The sequence below is a fragment of the Myxine glutinosa genome, chromosome 1 (assembly GCF_964187855.1).
Source record: "Myxine glutinosa chromosome 1, kmMyxGlut1.1, whole genome shotgun sequence".
NCBI classification, from domain to species: domain Eukaryota; kingdom Metazoa; phylum Chordata; class Myxini; order Myxiniformes; family Myxinidae; genus Myxine; species Myxine glutinosa.
The window spans coordinates 235,788,563-235,802,824 of record NC_136261.1 but is presented as its reverse complement, the minus strand read 5'-3'; the positions used below and the strand labels follow the sequence as shown (position 1 = coordinate 235,802,824).

Genomic DNA, 14,262 nt, shown 5'->3' with positions numbered 1-14,262 from the left:
TTGGGCTAGCGGCTAGGGTGCCGGCTTAGGATCCAAGGATCCTGGGTTCGAATCCCGGTCGATCGCTGAATTAACGCCAGGGGGGTTGACTCAGCCTGTCATCCTTCCGAGGTCGGCTAATTGAGTACCAGTTCACTGGTAATTCCCTGTTTGTCGTTAAAGGCGGCAAAAAGGGTTGGCGTCAGGAAGGGCATCCGGCCGTAAAACATTGCTTCAAATAGGGGACCGAAAAACAACAACAACCACGGTTCCCGAAAAAGGCCAACCCCCGCTTTGCGGGGAAAAATGGCCTCTAAAGGTGGTTTTTTTTTGTTTGTTTTTTTGTGTTCTAGCTATTCTGTTTTCTAGGTCTTCCAGGAGCCTCAACTGTGTTCATAAAAATGTCGCTCTGTACCATGACAGTTATAACAATGAATTTCTACAAGGGCAGTAGCCATCAGGATTTTTCATGGGCATCACAATTTGCCAGGGTACCAATAGACAATGGCTTATTCTTTTTGAAAGTCACTACCTTACACATAATGTAACTCCTAAAAATATCCTAATATATTAACTATTGTCACAACCCCCAAATCATAAACCCATTCTAAACCCAATCTTTAATTTTAATGTTTAATGTTATATTAAAAGAGAGTATTCTCAAACTATCATGTGTTTGCTTTTTTAGTATATTGGCATTTATTCTCTTCATTTATGCCACATAAGCACTTTTGTATGCTTTAATCTATATGTTAAAGTCGCCGCATTTCCCTGTCATTCAGTTGCTCTGGCTGTCACGGTCTATTCGCTGGGATGACATATTACAGCGTTGCATGGGATGTCATTACATCTAGCACAAAGCCAGGCCTCTGTGGACATGTACTTCATCCAATCAACTGTCCCATTGATTTGCTGACTGCAGTTAAACATAATAACCCATATATCTGACTCTTTCTGACTATCTGACATCTGTAGGCAATGGAATGAATGCCGGATGCAGAAGCATTAGGATGATGGACTTAGTAAGATGGCATTATGTCTGGAACATCGTTATAGCTTCACATCTAGCACAAGCCTAGGCATATTTGGCGGTGTATTATGCATGACTCAATGAGAATTGCATTTTGCAACTTGAAAAAGAAAACGACGTAACATTTGATCCTTGGGAACATAAAACAAATTCATAATACTTTTTTATTTTTTTTGTATACAAGATCGAGGCTCGTGTAAGAGCTAACATTAATGACAAAAAGAACGGACACATAAGACGATATAAAGGGAGTGGGAGACAAGATGGGGAGAGAGGGGGAAACACACAAGTACAACATTTGAGAGCAGGGACATCGGGAGATCTGTGGGAGGTAGAGGGCTTGGGGGCAGGAGGCATTGGAAGGGGGGGGGTGGGGGGGTGGGGGGTGGGGGGGTGGGAGGTGGGAGAGGTTAAGAAACACATGGACACTGCTAGGACTTCCAGGAAAGAAGTTGGTATTTCAGAAAGGTGGATCTGGGGTGAATTAACAGGGGAAGAAAAATTCAAGATTTTGGATGGGGGAAGATAAGAGATGGTGTGAAACAGATGTTTTAAAGACCTAGAGGGAGGAGTGGGATTGAAGAGAGTGAGGGAGTTTGTTCCAGAGACAGGAGAAAAGAGGAATGAAAGAGTAAAGGTGAGCAGAGAGTCTTGATTTTGGCAGTTTCACCAGAAGAGGGTTGCAGGCAGATCTTGTGTGACCTGCAGGAGTACTTGGGGGACAGAGCACAGACAGTGCGGGGGGGGGGGGGCTAGGCCAAAGAGGAGTCAGTGGAAGACAGAAAGACCACCAACCTGCCTGCGGTGAGTGAGTGAAAGGCCCTCACAATCAGCTTCATCGCGGGAGATTCCAATGATTCTGAAAGCTTTGGTTTCAACAGCGTGAACCCGAGCGAGGTGTGAGGCAGGAGCACCAGCCCAGAGGGAAGAGCTGTGAGGAAGCTGTGGATTCCATTGAGCTGTGGATGAAAGCCTTGTATGTGGTGAGGAGCTCAGGTGTGCCAAGGAAGGACTTCGCACGAAGGAGAATGCCCAGTCGGCGACTGGCTTTGGAGGCCAGCTTGGAAATGTGTTTTTCCCAGGAACGATCATGGCAGATTGTAAGGCCCAAGAGATTGACAGAACTTCTTGGAGAGGATTGTTGAGAAAGTAGATGGGAGGGTTGTCCAGATGGTCTTTTGGAAGAGACATAGTGAGAGTGTGAGATTTGTCAGGATTGAAAGTCATATTCCACTTGTTTGACCAGTCTGTGATTTTGACCAGGTCTGCAGAGAGTGAGGAGGCTGCAGACTCCGATCTGAGGGATTAGGTATGGAGCGGCAGAGAGTGGAGTCATCAGCAAAGAGATAGAGAGGATTTTCCAGAGAGTCGGAGAGATCATTGATGAAGACCAGGAAAAGCACAGGGCCCAGAACACTGCCCTGGGGAACTCCAGCCTGAACAGGAAGGGGAGATGAGAGAAATCCATTCAGGGCCACACGTTGACTACAACCAGAGAGGAAGTCCGCAAGCCATGCATGGAGATTTCCATGGATACCATAAGATTAGAGTTTGGTGAGCAGAGCGGGGTGCCAGACCGTATCGAAGGCACGTGATATGTCACGGGAGACAGCTCTAATTTCTTGTTTGACATTGAGGACCTCCATCCTTTGTTGAGACAGCAGAAGCAGCATGTCCAGAGTAGAGTGACCTGGTCTGAATCCAAATTGATGATCAGAGTTCAAGCCATTGGAGAAGAGGAAGGATTTGCTGTCCGAAGCAATGATGGATTCCATGACTTTGCTGATAATTGGGAGAAGGTTGATTGGTCTGCAGTTGCAAGGATCTGTTTTTGCACATTTTTTGTATACAGCGGTAATGTTGGCTGATTTCCAAGCTGAAGGCAGATGACCTTGAGAAAAAGAGATGGTGAAGAGAACAGAGAGAGGGTGTGAAAGAGCGGCAGAGCAGGATTTTTGGACCCGTGGGCTGATGCCGTCTGGTCCAGTTGCAGAATCAGAGTCGAGGATTGACAGAAACTTCTCCACCTTGTCAGGAGAGAAGGACACACAGTCCAGGAGCAGCTGGGTACGACTGGGTACGGTGGGTACAGAGAGAGACGGGTTTGGAACACAAGATTTTGAGGCAAACACAGATTTGTGGCATTCAGCTTTTTCACGTGCAGAGTTAGCTGTGTCGCCGTTTGAGGTAAGGGAGGGGATGGAGGGGAAACAAACACCAGAAACAGATTTGACCAGACGCCACCAGGATTTGGAAGAGGGAGACAGGTTTGAGAGTACACTCTTGAGACAACAACAACAACAACAACAACAACATGCATTTTAAAGGCCATTTTCCCTACTAGAGCGGGGGTTAGCCTTGCGGTCCCCATGACAATCTTCTCCATTTGCCCTATTTTCTGCATCTCTCCTTGTTAACCCCCTTGCCTGCATTTCTTCTTCCACCATCTTTAGCCAAGTCTTTCTCGGTCTTCCCCGTCCTCTACTTCCTTCTACATTCATTTCCATCACTTCTCAACCAGTCGCTTTCATCCTTCATCAACACATGACCAAACCATCTCAACCTGTTCCTCTTCACAGCATCAATCACAGGCTCTATTCCCATCATCTTTCGCAATTCATCATTTGTCTTCCTCTCTCTCAACGATACTCCGCACATCCGTCGAACCATTCGCATTTCCACCCTTTCCAACCTTCGTTGCTGCTCTACGTTCATTACCCATGTCTCGCTCCCATAAATCATAACACTTCTCACACATGCAGCATACACCTTTCCCTTCAGCTTCAACGACACTCCCCTCATCATCAGCACACCACTGAGTTCCCGAAACTTCCTCCATGCACATCTCACTCTAGCAACCATTGCCGAGTCTGATCCACCTTCTCCATTCAGCATGTCTCCGAGGTAGCAAAATGTTTTCACACCTTCCAGCTTCATGCCATCTCCAAGATCCAACTCAACATTTCCTCCATCTGCAGCTCCCTCTGTGCACACCTTACATTTGAATGTAGCTGCCACACTGGTTAATGACCCTCTCAGACCACTACATTTTTGATGAACCCACTCAGCGCACATTGTACATTGAATGGAGTTCACTCCGACACCCTTCCTACACACAGCACAGGGCCACTTCCCAGTTCTTTCCACCTCACCACATGCTTTACCACTTGCCATCACCTTCGTCTTTCCGATATTCACCTTCAGACCTTTTGTCTCCATACATTCCTTCCACTTGTTCATCTTTTCCTTCAGTCCATCCATACTTTCCGCAATCAACACCAGATCATCTGCATACAACAACTCCCACGGTAAACCCTCCTTTACGTTCTGAGCCAGCACCTCCATCACAGCTACAAATAGTAGTGGACTTAGGACCGACCCCTGATGCACTCCCACCTTCACCTCAAACTCACCACTGTTCCCGTCCTTCGTCCTTACAGCTGTGCGCGCTCTTTTGTACATTGCCATCACTACTCTGATCAACCATTCCTCCACTCCTAACTTCCTCAATGCCCATGTCAATACTTTGCGTGGAACCCTATCAAATGCTTTCTCCAGATCAACAAACCCAAGAAACATCTTCTTCCTCTTCTCCATGTACTTCTCCTGCAACTGCCTCACAATGAAAAGCGCGTCTGTCGTTCCTCTTCCTGGCATAAATCCAAACTGCATTTCGTCGATCTTCACTTTCTTCCTTATCCTCCTCTCCAACACCCTTTCCAATACCTTCATTCCATGCTCCAATAACTTTATCGCTCGGTACGAGCCACACTCCAGAGGGTGACCTTTCCCCTTGTATAGAGGGACGAGGGTACGCAGTTCCCAATCCACTGGAATGCGGCCTTCTTTCACCACCAGATTACAGATCTCTGTCATTCTCTTCACACCCCAACTTCCTGCTGCCTTCAACATATCTCCCACAACTCCCGTCGGCCCTCCCGCTTTTCTGCCCTTCATTGCTTTTATCGCTTCCTCAACTTCCTTCTCAGTTATCTTCTCTGCCGGTCCTAAAACTGGGTTACTTTCGATGTTGCCATCCCATTCATTCTCTGTATTCAACAGCATTTCCATATATCTTTTCCATCTTCCTTTAATTCCATCTGGGTCGACAACGATTTGTCCCACTTCATCCTTCAAGCAACTCACCCCCATCACATCACACCTCTCTTTCGCTATCTGCTTTGCAATCCTGAATACTGCTTTCTGACCCTCTTCCGAATCCAAGCGTTCTCCGAACATTTTCCTACATGCCTCCTGCGCCTTTGCTACCTCTTTCTTTGCAGCCTTCCTGGCTGCCTTATAACTTTCATGCTCTGCTGTTTCTGCTCCCGTACCCTTCGCCTTCTGCCACTCCTTGAACTTCTTCCTCTTTTCGTCGATCCTCTTTCCAACTTCATCATCCCACCACCATGTTTCCGAGTGCCTCGGTGGTCCTTTTGTCCATCCACATACCTCGCCAACGGCTCCCAACAGACTAGCTTTCATTGACATCCAACCACTTTCAAGCTCAACCACATCATCCTCAATGCTACTCAGCCTCTCTTTTAATGCCTCCCTTACTGTCACCTCTTTCAACCTCCACACCTTCATTCTCGGTTGGTACTTCACCTGCCGAGCTCTCCTTGCACCTTTCACCCTAATGTCGCAGACAACCAAGTGGTGCTGTGAAACAGCCTCCTCCCCCGGGATCACCTTTGTGTCCCGGAGGTGCCCCCTATCTCGCCTACGCACCATCAGGTAGTCAACGGTTGTCGTCGACCCACCTGACGTGTATGTAACAAGCTTATTATCCTCTTTCTGGAACTGAGTATTACAAATCAACAAATCAGCAAACTCCAAAATCCTTTCACCTTCTCCATTTCTCACACCATATCCGTAACCCCCATGAACTCAGTCAAAACCATCCATACTCCTTCCCACATGTCCATTTAGGTCTCCTCCTACCACAACAACCTCCTCATCTTTCACGTTTTCCATCAGCTTCTCTATCGCACACCAGAACTTGTCCTTCTCTTCATCGCTTCGACCAACCTGCGGAGCATATCCCGAGATGACGTTCACCAAGAGCTTTCCAATCATCATTTTCACCATCATCAACCTATCACTCACTCTCGTCACACTCACCACACTGTCTACAAACTCCTCAGAAAACAGGACACCAACACCATTCATGCCCTCCAGGCACCCTTGCCACATAAACTTGTATTTCTGTCCCTGCCTACCCTTCACCATTCTCACACCACTTCCCTTCCATCTCGTCTCTTGCACACAACATATGTCCACTCTTCTTCTGACCAATACTTCCACCACTTCTCCTGATCTCCCTGTCATTGTCCCTACATTCCATGTCCCAAACCTCAGAAACCGATCTCCACTTCGGGCTGCACCCTGCCCATATGTAGTTGTAATTGTCATGGTTCTCTTTTTGAGGCAATGTTTTTTTATGGCCGGATGCCCTTCCTGACTCCGACCCTCTTAGTCGTCTCTTACGACACGCACAACGTGGATTTGAGAAAGCAAGGAGCAGAGGTGGAAGAAAAACGAGATATAGGGGGCGGGGCACAAGTCGAGACGAGGAGGAGAGCGAACAAGCATGTGTAAGGGAGGAGAGAGAGAATTAATATTGAAATATTTTTTGTTGTTGTTGTTTATTTGTTTGTTCTGTTTTCAAAACGCTGGACAAAGAGTAAGATGTTCGTGAGAGGTAGGGGGGAGAAAAGAAAATCAAAGAAACAAGCAAATACTATGAAGGAAAGAACCCATATTCACAAAACACTGAAACACACTCTTGAGAGTGGAGAGATATTGTTTCCTGGCTCTCCTGACGATAGACGCACACTTGTTCCATGCTTTGTGAAAGGAAATGAGATTGCTTTCCATTGGATTTGCCTTCCAGGAGGTGAAGGCAAGTTGTTTCAGGGCAACTGCCCTGAAAGTTTTTTTTATGAATAAGTGTGTGTATTTCTAAAATGAATACGAGGTTGTTAGCAGTAAACAAAGTGTTTATGGAATTGCAATATTGACTGTCAATAAACTGTATTGCTGTATTGTAACGTATATAAGTTGTGTTGTTTAACTAATGTTAGCGAAGCGATGGTTTCAATGCTAGTACACCACAAAACCGAAATATGTAGGCAAAAGTTGTAAGTGTGATTGTTTTTTACATGCTGCTTGCAATCAGTGCTATCTGAGGAAGAGAATGAAATTGGCCGGTTTCTCAAGAATCATGGGTCCAAGGATACCAGTACTGCAGGGAAGATGATGTGCGCCACTGGAAAGGCTCTTTCTTGCTCATCACTGCAAAGGTGAGCCAAATTAAAGTGCTACCATCAGAATTTGATTGCCCTAAGAAGATGCAGCTCTTGATATTTTAGGTTTGCATCTGAGGGACAATTTTTTTCTTTTTTTTTAGGAAGATGTGATTGTGAAAGTATATTTTGTCGAAAATTAAGATTTTCATTATTGCCTCAACTACGTTAGGGGTTAAAAAAAAGAAGTTCTTCAAACGGGATACATTAGTTTGAGAAATGCCAAGTTTTTCATTTTTCCAAATTTCAGTGCAGTATCTATAATTGGTAATATAAACATTTCCTTAATAATTGTACATACTTTAAAATTGAAAACAAAAACAAAAAGAAGTTGGCGTTTCTGTTATTATTGTAAATATTTTGTACATGCAACTTTTTGAACACCCCTCATACATATGGGCTGGCAGAATATCCTTGAAGTATGCACATTTGCCCTCTAAGCTGTCTAGCCTGGGTTTGAATCCCGACTCAGATATAAACTGTCATCCCGTTTTTTCTCTGGCAGGGTGATTTATCAATGTGTGTGTCGTCCCTTGGATGGACGTTTAAACTGGGCGTCAGTCTACCGGCATTAGTTGATGGACATTAAAGATACTACTGGATCCTTTGCGAAAAGGAGGTGAGCTATCACCGGCACCCTGGCCAAATTCCAAATTCCTGTCCTGACCTCCTGTGTCAGAGTGGTAGTCCAGGATTGTCCATTCAAAATAACCAGTCCGGGATTGTCACCCTAGCCAAAGAAACTGCTTTGGCAGAATCAATCTGATCAATCGATCAATCAACATACGGTCTGATCAATCATCCTGCAGTGAATATTGTTCGGGAATGTTAAATGACTCAGGAGGCTCCGATATGACCAAACAGCTTTTACAAAAGCAATGCTTTATTAACTAATAATTCACTTATTTCAATATAATAAAGAACTACAATACAATAACGAATTTGGTAATTCAAGTCGTTGGTTCTTCTTCTTCGGCCTTCTGCGCTGTCCTCGTTCCGTACTCGTTCGTTCCGTTGGGCAGAGATTCTGATGACAAGTGTGTTGACTCAAAGTATGTTCTCGTTTATATGGGCACCGCCGCGCTAATCCTCTCTCCGCTAAATGCTCCGAGGTCATCCACGCTCGCCCCCCTGCTGGGGAGTTCCTTCACCCTCTTTGCATCCCGATGTCCAAAACAATAGTACGGGCTTGGGAATGTGTGTTAGCCTGGGGTCGTGATAAGGTGAACAAAAGAACTCCCAGGTTCCATGTTCTGAGATACATTCCTGACATTCTTACGAACCACCTGGACTATCTGCTCCGTTACTAGTCCCAACCAATGAGTTACACTTCCACAATTCCCTCATCTTTTTGTTTTTGTTTATATTAACCATTAATCTAAACATCAATATAAGTAAACAATCAATCACTACAAGTAAACATCAATATAAGTAAACAATCAATCACTACAAGTAATCCAATTTCCTTAGGCATACACCGTCATCCTGCAAGAATCACAACACATTTCGTTGGTCATTGACTCCTTCCATATTGTTAATTCAGTCTATTTCATTGGCATCACAAATATCTTTGCAAAACAACACTTCACCATCACCAAGATACAACAATTTCACTTCACCATTTTCAAATTTATAAAGCATCTGCAACATCTGGCAAAACGTTTGCCTCCAAATAAATGTTGACTTTGTTTGAAAGGAAGGGCTGATCACTTGTGTTTGAATTCAGGTATGAAACATTTTCTTCTAATGTCTTCATAGCACCTGCACTACTTCGTGTAGGGCCTCGCTGTTGTAACAACTGTGCGGAGTCATAGACTGACCCTGCTCTTCATGCAGCATTCTTGCCACTCTTGCTGTAAACCATAGTAATTCCTGAACAAGGCCTTTGCCCAGTTGTAGTCGACTTGCCTCCTCCCTCATTATGAGTGGGCAGCAAGTATTGGTGTGACGTTGATTGGCCAGCAAGATGTGGAACAGGGATGCCAAATGCATCCACAATGATGTTGGGACCATGGTGTTCAGGTCATTCATGGTCCATACCAGGAGCAACCAGCAGAATCGTGCACAGCTGTTGTGAAAAGGCACAGCCGTTTGCTTGCAGCTCCATGCTGGCTCCCCGGAGGTTGGTGAAGTAATAACATATGTCCCCGCATTTCGCAGAGGTTGCAGGTAAAATGTTGTTGTCCTGCAACTTCTGATGTGATGAATGTTCCAAGCCTTCGAACAAGAGTAAGTGATCGCCTTTCTTTCATATGTTGCAGTGTGATCCAGGCAAATGGTCACATAAATTTCCTTGGTGAAGGTAAGCATCCATCTCCAAGTTACACAGGAGAATGTCTTCATCATTCTTTGAGGAAGAGGGTGTATGCCACGATTAACTTCATTTTTAGCCACAAATTTTCTTTCTCGAACTTCTTCCCAATTCCGTTAGCACTCCCTTCAAAATGTGATCTCGTCTTATCCTTTTACTCAGTCACATCTGAATCTGCTTTCCACACGCACTGAATCTGATAGGGTACATCTTACCATGAAATCAGCATAATCATGTATATCTTCCGACAGTTTCACATTCAACAATTTGTTGTTTTTCCTTAACACATTCAAAAAGTTATATTCATTTATATGCGTCACACAAATAATATTCAATCAGGTATGTATTTTCTATTAAACTAAGAATAGCATCCACAATTGCTTTCATGTTAATATAGTTCAAAAATTAACTCGTGCAGGTATTTTAGCACTACTCAAAGAAAATAAATGCATTTATAACAAGTGTGTGTGATTACAATCACAAACAGGAATATCTAATTTCCAACAAATTTTGCAAACCAACAAATTAAGCATAATGTATTGTTACAGACACGACTTTGATGTTAAAGTGGGCCGAGCGGAATGGCCGTCGTGTCCGCACAAATTACCCGACTATACTCGACGTTGACGAAGTCGCGTTACGCTGGCTCAATAAGAAAAAGAAGACACCCGGCTGGGTTATAAAATGACGACACCAGGGATACGGTTCTCAAGACCTCCGGAGGAGATTATATTCGTTACGGAAGGTCAGATTACAGGGACGAGAGGTACAACATAGAAAGACAAGCACTTAGACACAATCTTATATTATTCCCAACAGACGACAGATAAACGGGACAAAGCTGACTCACACGGGGATTGATGGCTAGGAAAGGCAAGGTAGCGATGGCTCCAGGTGCACCTGGGCTCGGGGCAGGATCAACACGGTTCGGTCCAGAGATGCGGGGAGGTCTCGTCGCAGCGCTCAGAGGTGACGTTCTTTCTCAGGCGGGTCTTTCTCAGGCCTCTCCAAACTCAGGCGCATCTGTTTCAGCGCTCGCAGGTCCTTCTTTCTCCAGCTGGGGGCGCATCTCACGTCACGTCCGCTACGTGGCCGCGTATATCCGGCGGGGAGTGACACGCCCTCGGCTCGCTAGCGCCGCCCCAGATGGAATCGGTCCGCCCTTCTGATTGGGTGCGGGGGGTTACCAGGCTCCGCCCTTGAGGAGGAGCTGACAGCCAGCCCCTCCGTGGTAACCCCGTGGAGCGCGTGGTCAATGGCGCTAATCGAGCCGGTGTGAGGACGCATCCTCCCCCGCTCCGCCGCCATCTCCTCTGTTGTTGTTGTAATTGTTGGGGAAGAAGATGGAAGGAGGTATGGGAAAGGTCCTAAACTCACTACTGATGCCATATAATCACATTCTGGTGCAACGAAGAGTCATAATTAATGGAGACGAGGCCTTAACTGACATAGAATAAGAATAACTAGGAAGATGTCCGAAAGTTGTCTACGTGTGGTGCGGTGGACCTGGGCACGACATTTAATGGGGGAATAAGGGGAAGGTCGGCTCTACTGATTGTTATTTACATGCAATGGGACTAGGGAATGGGGGATTGGGGAAAGTTGGGGAGTATTGGAGAAAATAGGGGAATATTTACAAGCGGATATGGAGGCCAAATTCCATATTCGCAACAGTATTATTATCATAATTTCTCCCCACTTCTTCTTCTTCTGTTTTTTTTTTGTTTTTTTTCCCCCAAACAGTATGTAACTTGTGGTGATAGAAGTTCACCGGTTGACACAATTCACAACATTTTTGTTATGCCCTTATCTTAACTCTACTGTATTCATTTGCAACATCACTTGATTCAATCTTTTAATCTCAGTATTTATGTCGCCATAAAAGTCTTCCTCTTGTGGTTCCACATTTCTTTCCTCATTTGTCACTTCATGCATTAATCATAGTGTTGTTGGTTACCTTATTCAAACACACCGTCACTAAGGTATTCAAGCAAGCCACCACTAAAACAATTGTCAATATAACTACTAAACCAACAAACAAGTCTGCTACTCCTCCAAATGTGTTTCCCAACCATGCAAAGGCACCATCTTTTATATAAAACATGTGAGCTACCCCTTGTATATGTTCATACCTATAACATAATTATATGTCAATGACATTCAACATTATATACCAAACTAACAAGCTTCCTAAAAGGTAAATAAAGAAAATCCCTTAATATGTAACATAAATCAGATTATTTGTCTTACCCTGATCCCCCTATCTCCCGGGGTCGAACTAAATCCCTTAATCATGAGTGTAGTTGTGATACATTATCCCTCATGCTGCGCTAATATCAGTAGGTAATTGTATGTCATGTAGGCAAATAAATGTCACTATCTTCCTTAATTCAAGTAGGAATATTAAATGTTGAAAATGTAATGTTTTTCAATGCAAGGGTTGTTAAAATGTAATTCAAATGAATGTAAATCACGACTATCATTTATCCGCCACTGAATGTTCTGCTGGGCTGCTAGGTGCAGCCTCATTTTCTGTGGGATCGTCCACCTTAGCCCCATGTGCTTGCTTGCAATGAGAGGCATGAATCCAACTTTCTATTTTGGGTCCATATTTGTTTCTATTCTTATCAATCTCCTATGGTTTATCAATTCGTTCCAAAATACCGCAACCAAAGGTTTTAACCAAAGTTCTACCAAACTATTTCCAATGTGAACTCAAAATGCCAGTGAAACAATGATTCGAAGAATTAACTTCAAGGGGTCAATAAATTTATTCTATAACCAGATCTAATTTTCCCATCCAATAGTTTGCCTTGCCACATGTCATATCATAACACTTTAATAAACCTTCGAAAAATGTTTCCCATCTCAACAAATTTCCTTTTTACAAATAGCCATGTGTAACTTACGTATTTAACTACAATTTCCTCTCAGTTTGTTTGGCCTAACTGGCCGCAAGAGTGGCTGCCAACATGCAGTACCGTTTTTTATCTACCAAGCAAGTGCTCGTCCACACAAGACCTCTACCAAAATTTTGTTTGTAAAAAACAAATCTGGGATTTCTGATTACATGGATGCACCCTCTCAGGACATTTTCAGGCTGCTGTTAACAATCCACTACGATAAATTAATTCGTTTACCCTGTGTAAATTATGTATTCTGGGAAGTCAGTGTAAGACCTCTCCCAAATTTGACTAATTTTGTACTCCCACATTTATTTTTTTTATTATTTTTATGAAGCTCATATCCATAAATAGCTGTTATTCTCATATAAATTCTATCAAAAAATGGAATCCCAAGATTACTCCCAATTTTTACTATTAATGAATAGCTGCTCATAACTCAGCAAATCAAATCTTTATTCTCCATCTCCCTTGACAAAAGTGATAATTTTCATAATCAAATTAAATTTCTATTTTTTTATTTTACGAATTCTCTCGATATGCGATCCCATCCCCATGGAACTATCTATTTTCAGACAAGGCACACTGTCGGTGTCAACAATCTTGAAAGATTGATACACAAAAACAAAAACACTAACATTGACACACAAAAATACCCACACACACATGCATTATGCGTATTTGTTTGCGTTGGAACCATTATTTACAGATCAGGATGGGTGTCAATTTTATTTCATTTTCATAAAATTTGTCTTTCAATTTTATAAATGCTAATACACAAATGGACCAAAAAGTTTATTCTTAGAAAACCCCTATGATGTCACATTGAAATTACCCTTTCAGTTCCCACAATAATTTGTCCAAATTTGACTACACACCCATTTGCATGTCTGTCGACCACTGACTTATCTTATCAATCATGCGAAACAATAGTCCGAAATTCCCACCTGATCATCATGTGACTCTTGTCACTTGGTTTCAAAAAATTTGCAAAGCAATTGTTCCAACTTTGTAAATTTAAAATTGCTGTGCCCAAAATAGAAGATCCAATTTTGGCATTTGATCAATTAATTACTAATTTGTTAACAAGCAAAAGAAAAATGAATCATTCTTGCTCCGAAAACTTTTCAGACACAAGAATCATCGACAGTTATTCATGTTTGTCCAGTAATCGAATCTGTTGAGGCCAATCATCATTTGGGATTTGCAGCAATGAAGGCCTAATCATTGTCTGAGGTACCAGTAAGCACTGGTACCCTTGATCTTGGTTTGCCCTATGAACTTGTCTTCCTGTTGGCATACGGACATCTTCTTCTCCAATGTCCCATCTCTCCACACTTGAAACACCGGTTTCTGTCGTTGCCTGGTCTGTCCACCTGTGCACTTGTATTGCTGGGCTGCATCTCTACATCCCTGAGTTGCCACTGCAATCTCTGGTTATCTCCTGAAACACGAAAAAATTCTCTGTACCGTCCTTTTTGGGAGACAAATGGGAATCAGATGGGACAACTGTCACTTTTATTCCTATTTTCGAGGGCAGTTGTGCATTTATCTCCTCCACTGTATCCTGTATCCTTTTTATTTTAAGTTCTAGGTCCGTTATCCGTTCTTGCTGTTCCCGTTGTCTGGATTCACCATCCCAAAGATGGAATGCAGGCCAGTCTACCGTTAGATTCTGTCTCTTCCTGGCTCTCAATTTTTGTCCTAATCTTTCCAATCGACTTCGGTCAA

General features: G+C 43.5%; 1 protein-coding gene across 4 annotated transcripts in view; it reads left to right on the top strand.

The window, feature by feature from the left end:
* LOC137435217 (islet cell autoantigen 1) overlaps nucleotides 1-14,262 on the top strand; it is a 118,679-nt gene that overhangs the window by 20,504 nt on the left and 83,913 nt on the right. For all 4 annotated transcript variants that reach the window (XR_013624657.1, XM_078785189.1, XM_068128802.2 and 1 more), the window contains exon 5: nucleotides 7,191-7,314. Coding sequence is in view for 3 of the 4 variants with exons in the window: in XM_078785189.1 (XP_078641315.1) it covers nucleotides 7,191-7,314 (124 nt within the window). In the remaining variant the exon portion in view is untranslated. The remainder of the gene's footprint in view (nucleotides 1-7,190; nucleotides 7,315-14,262) is intronic.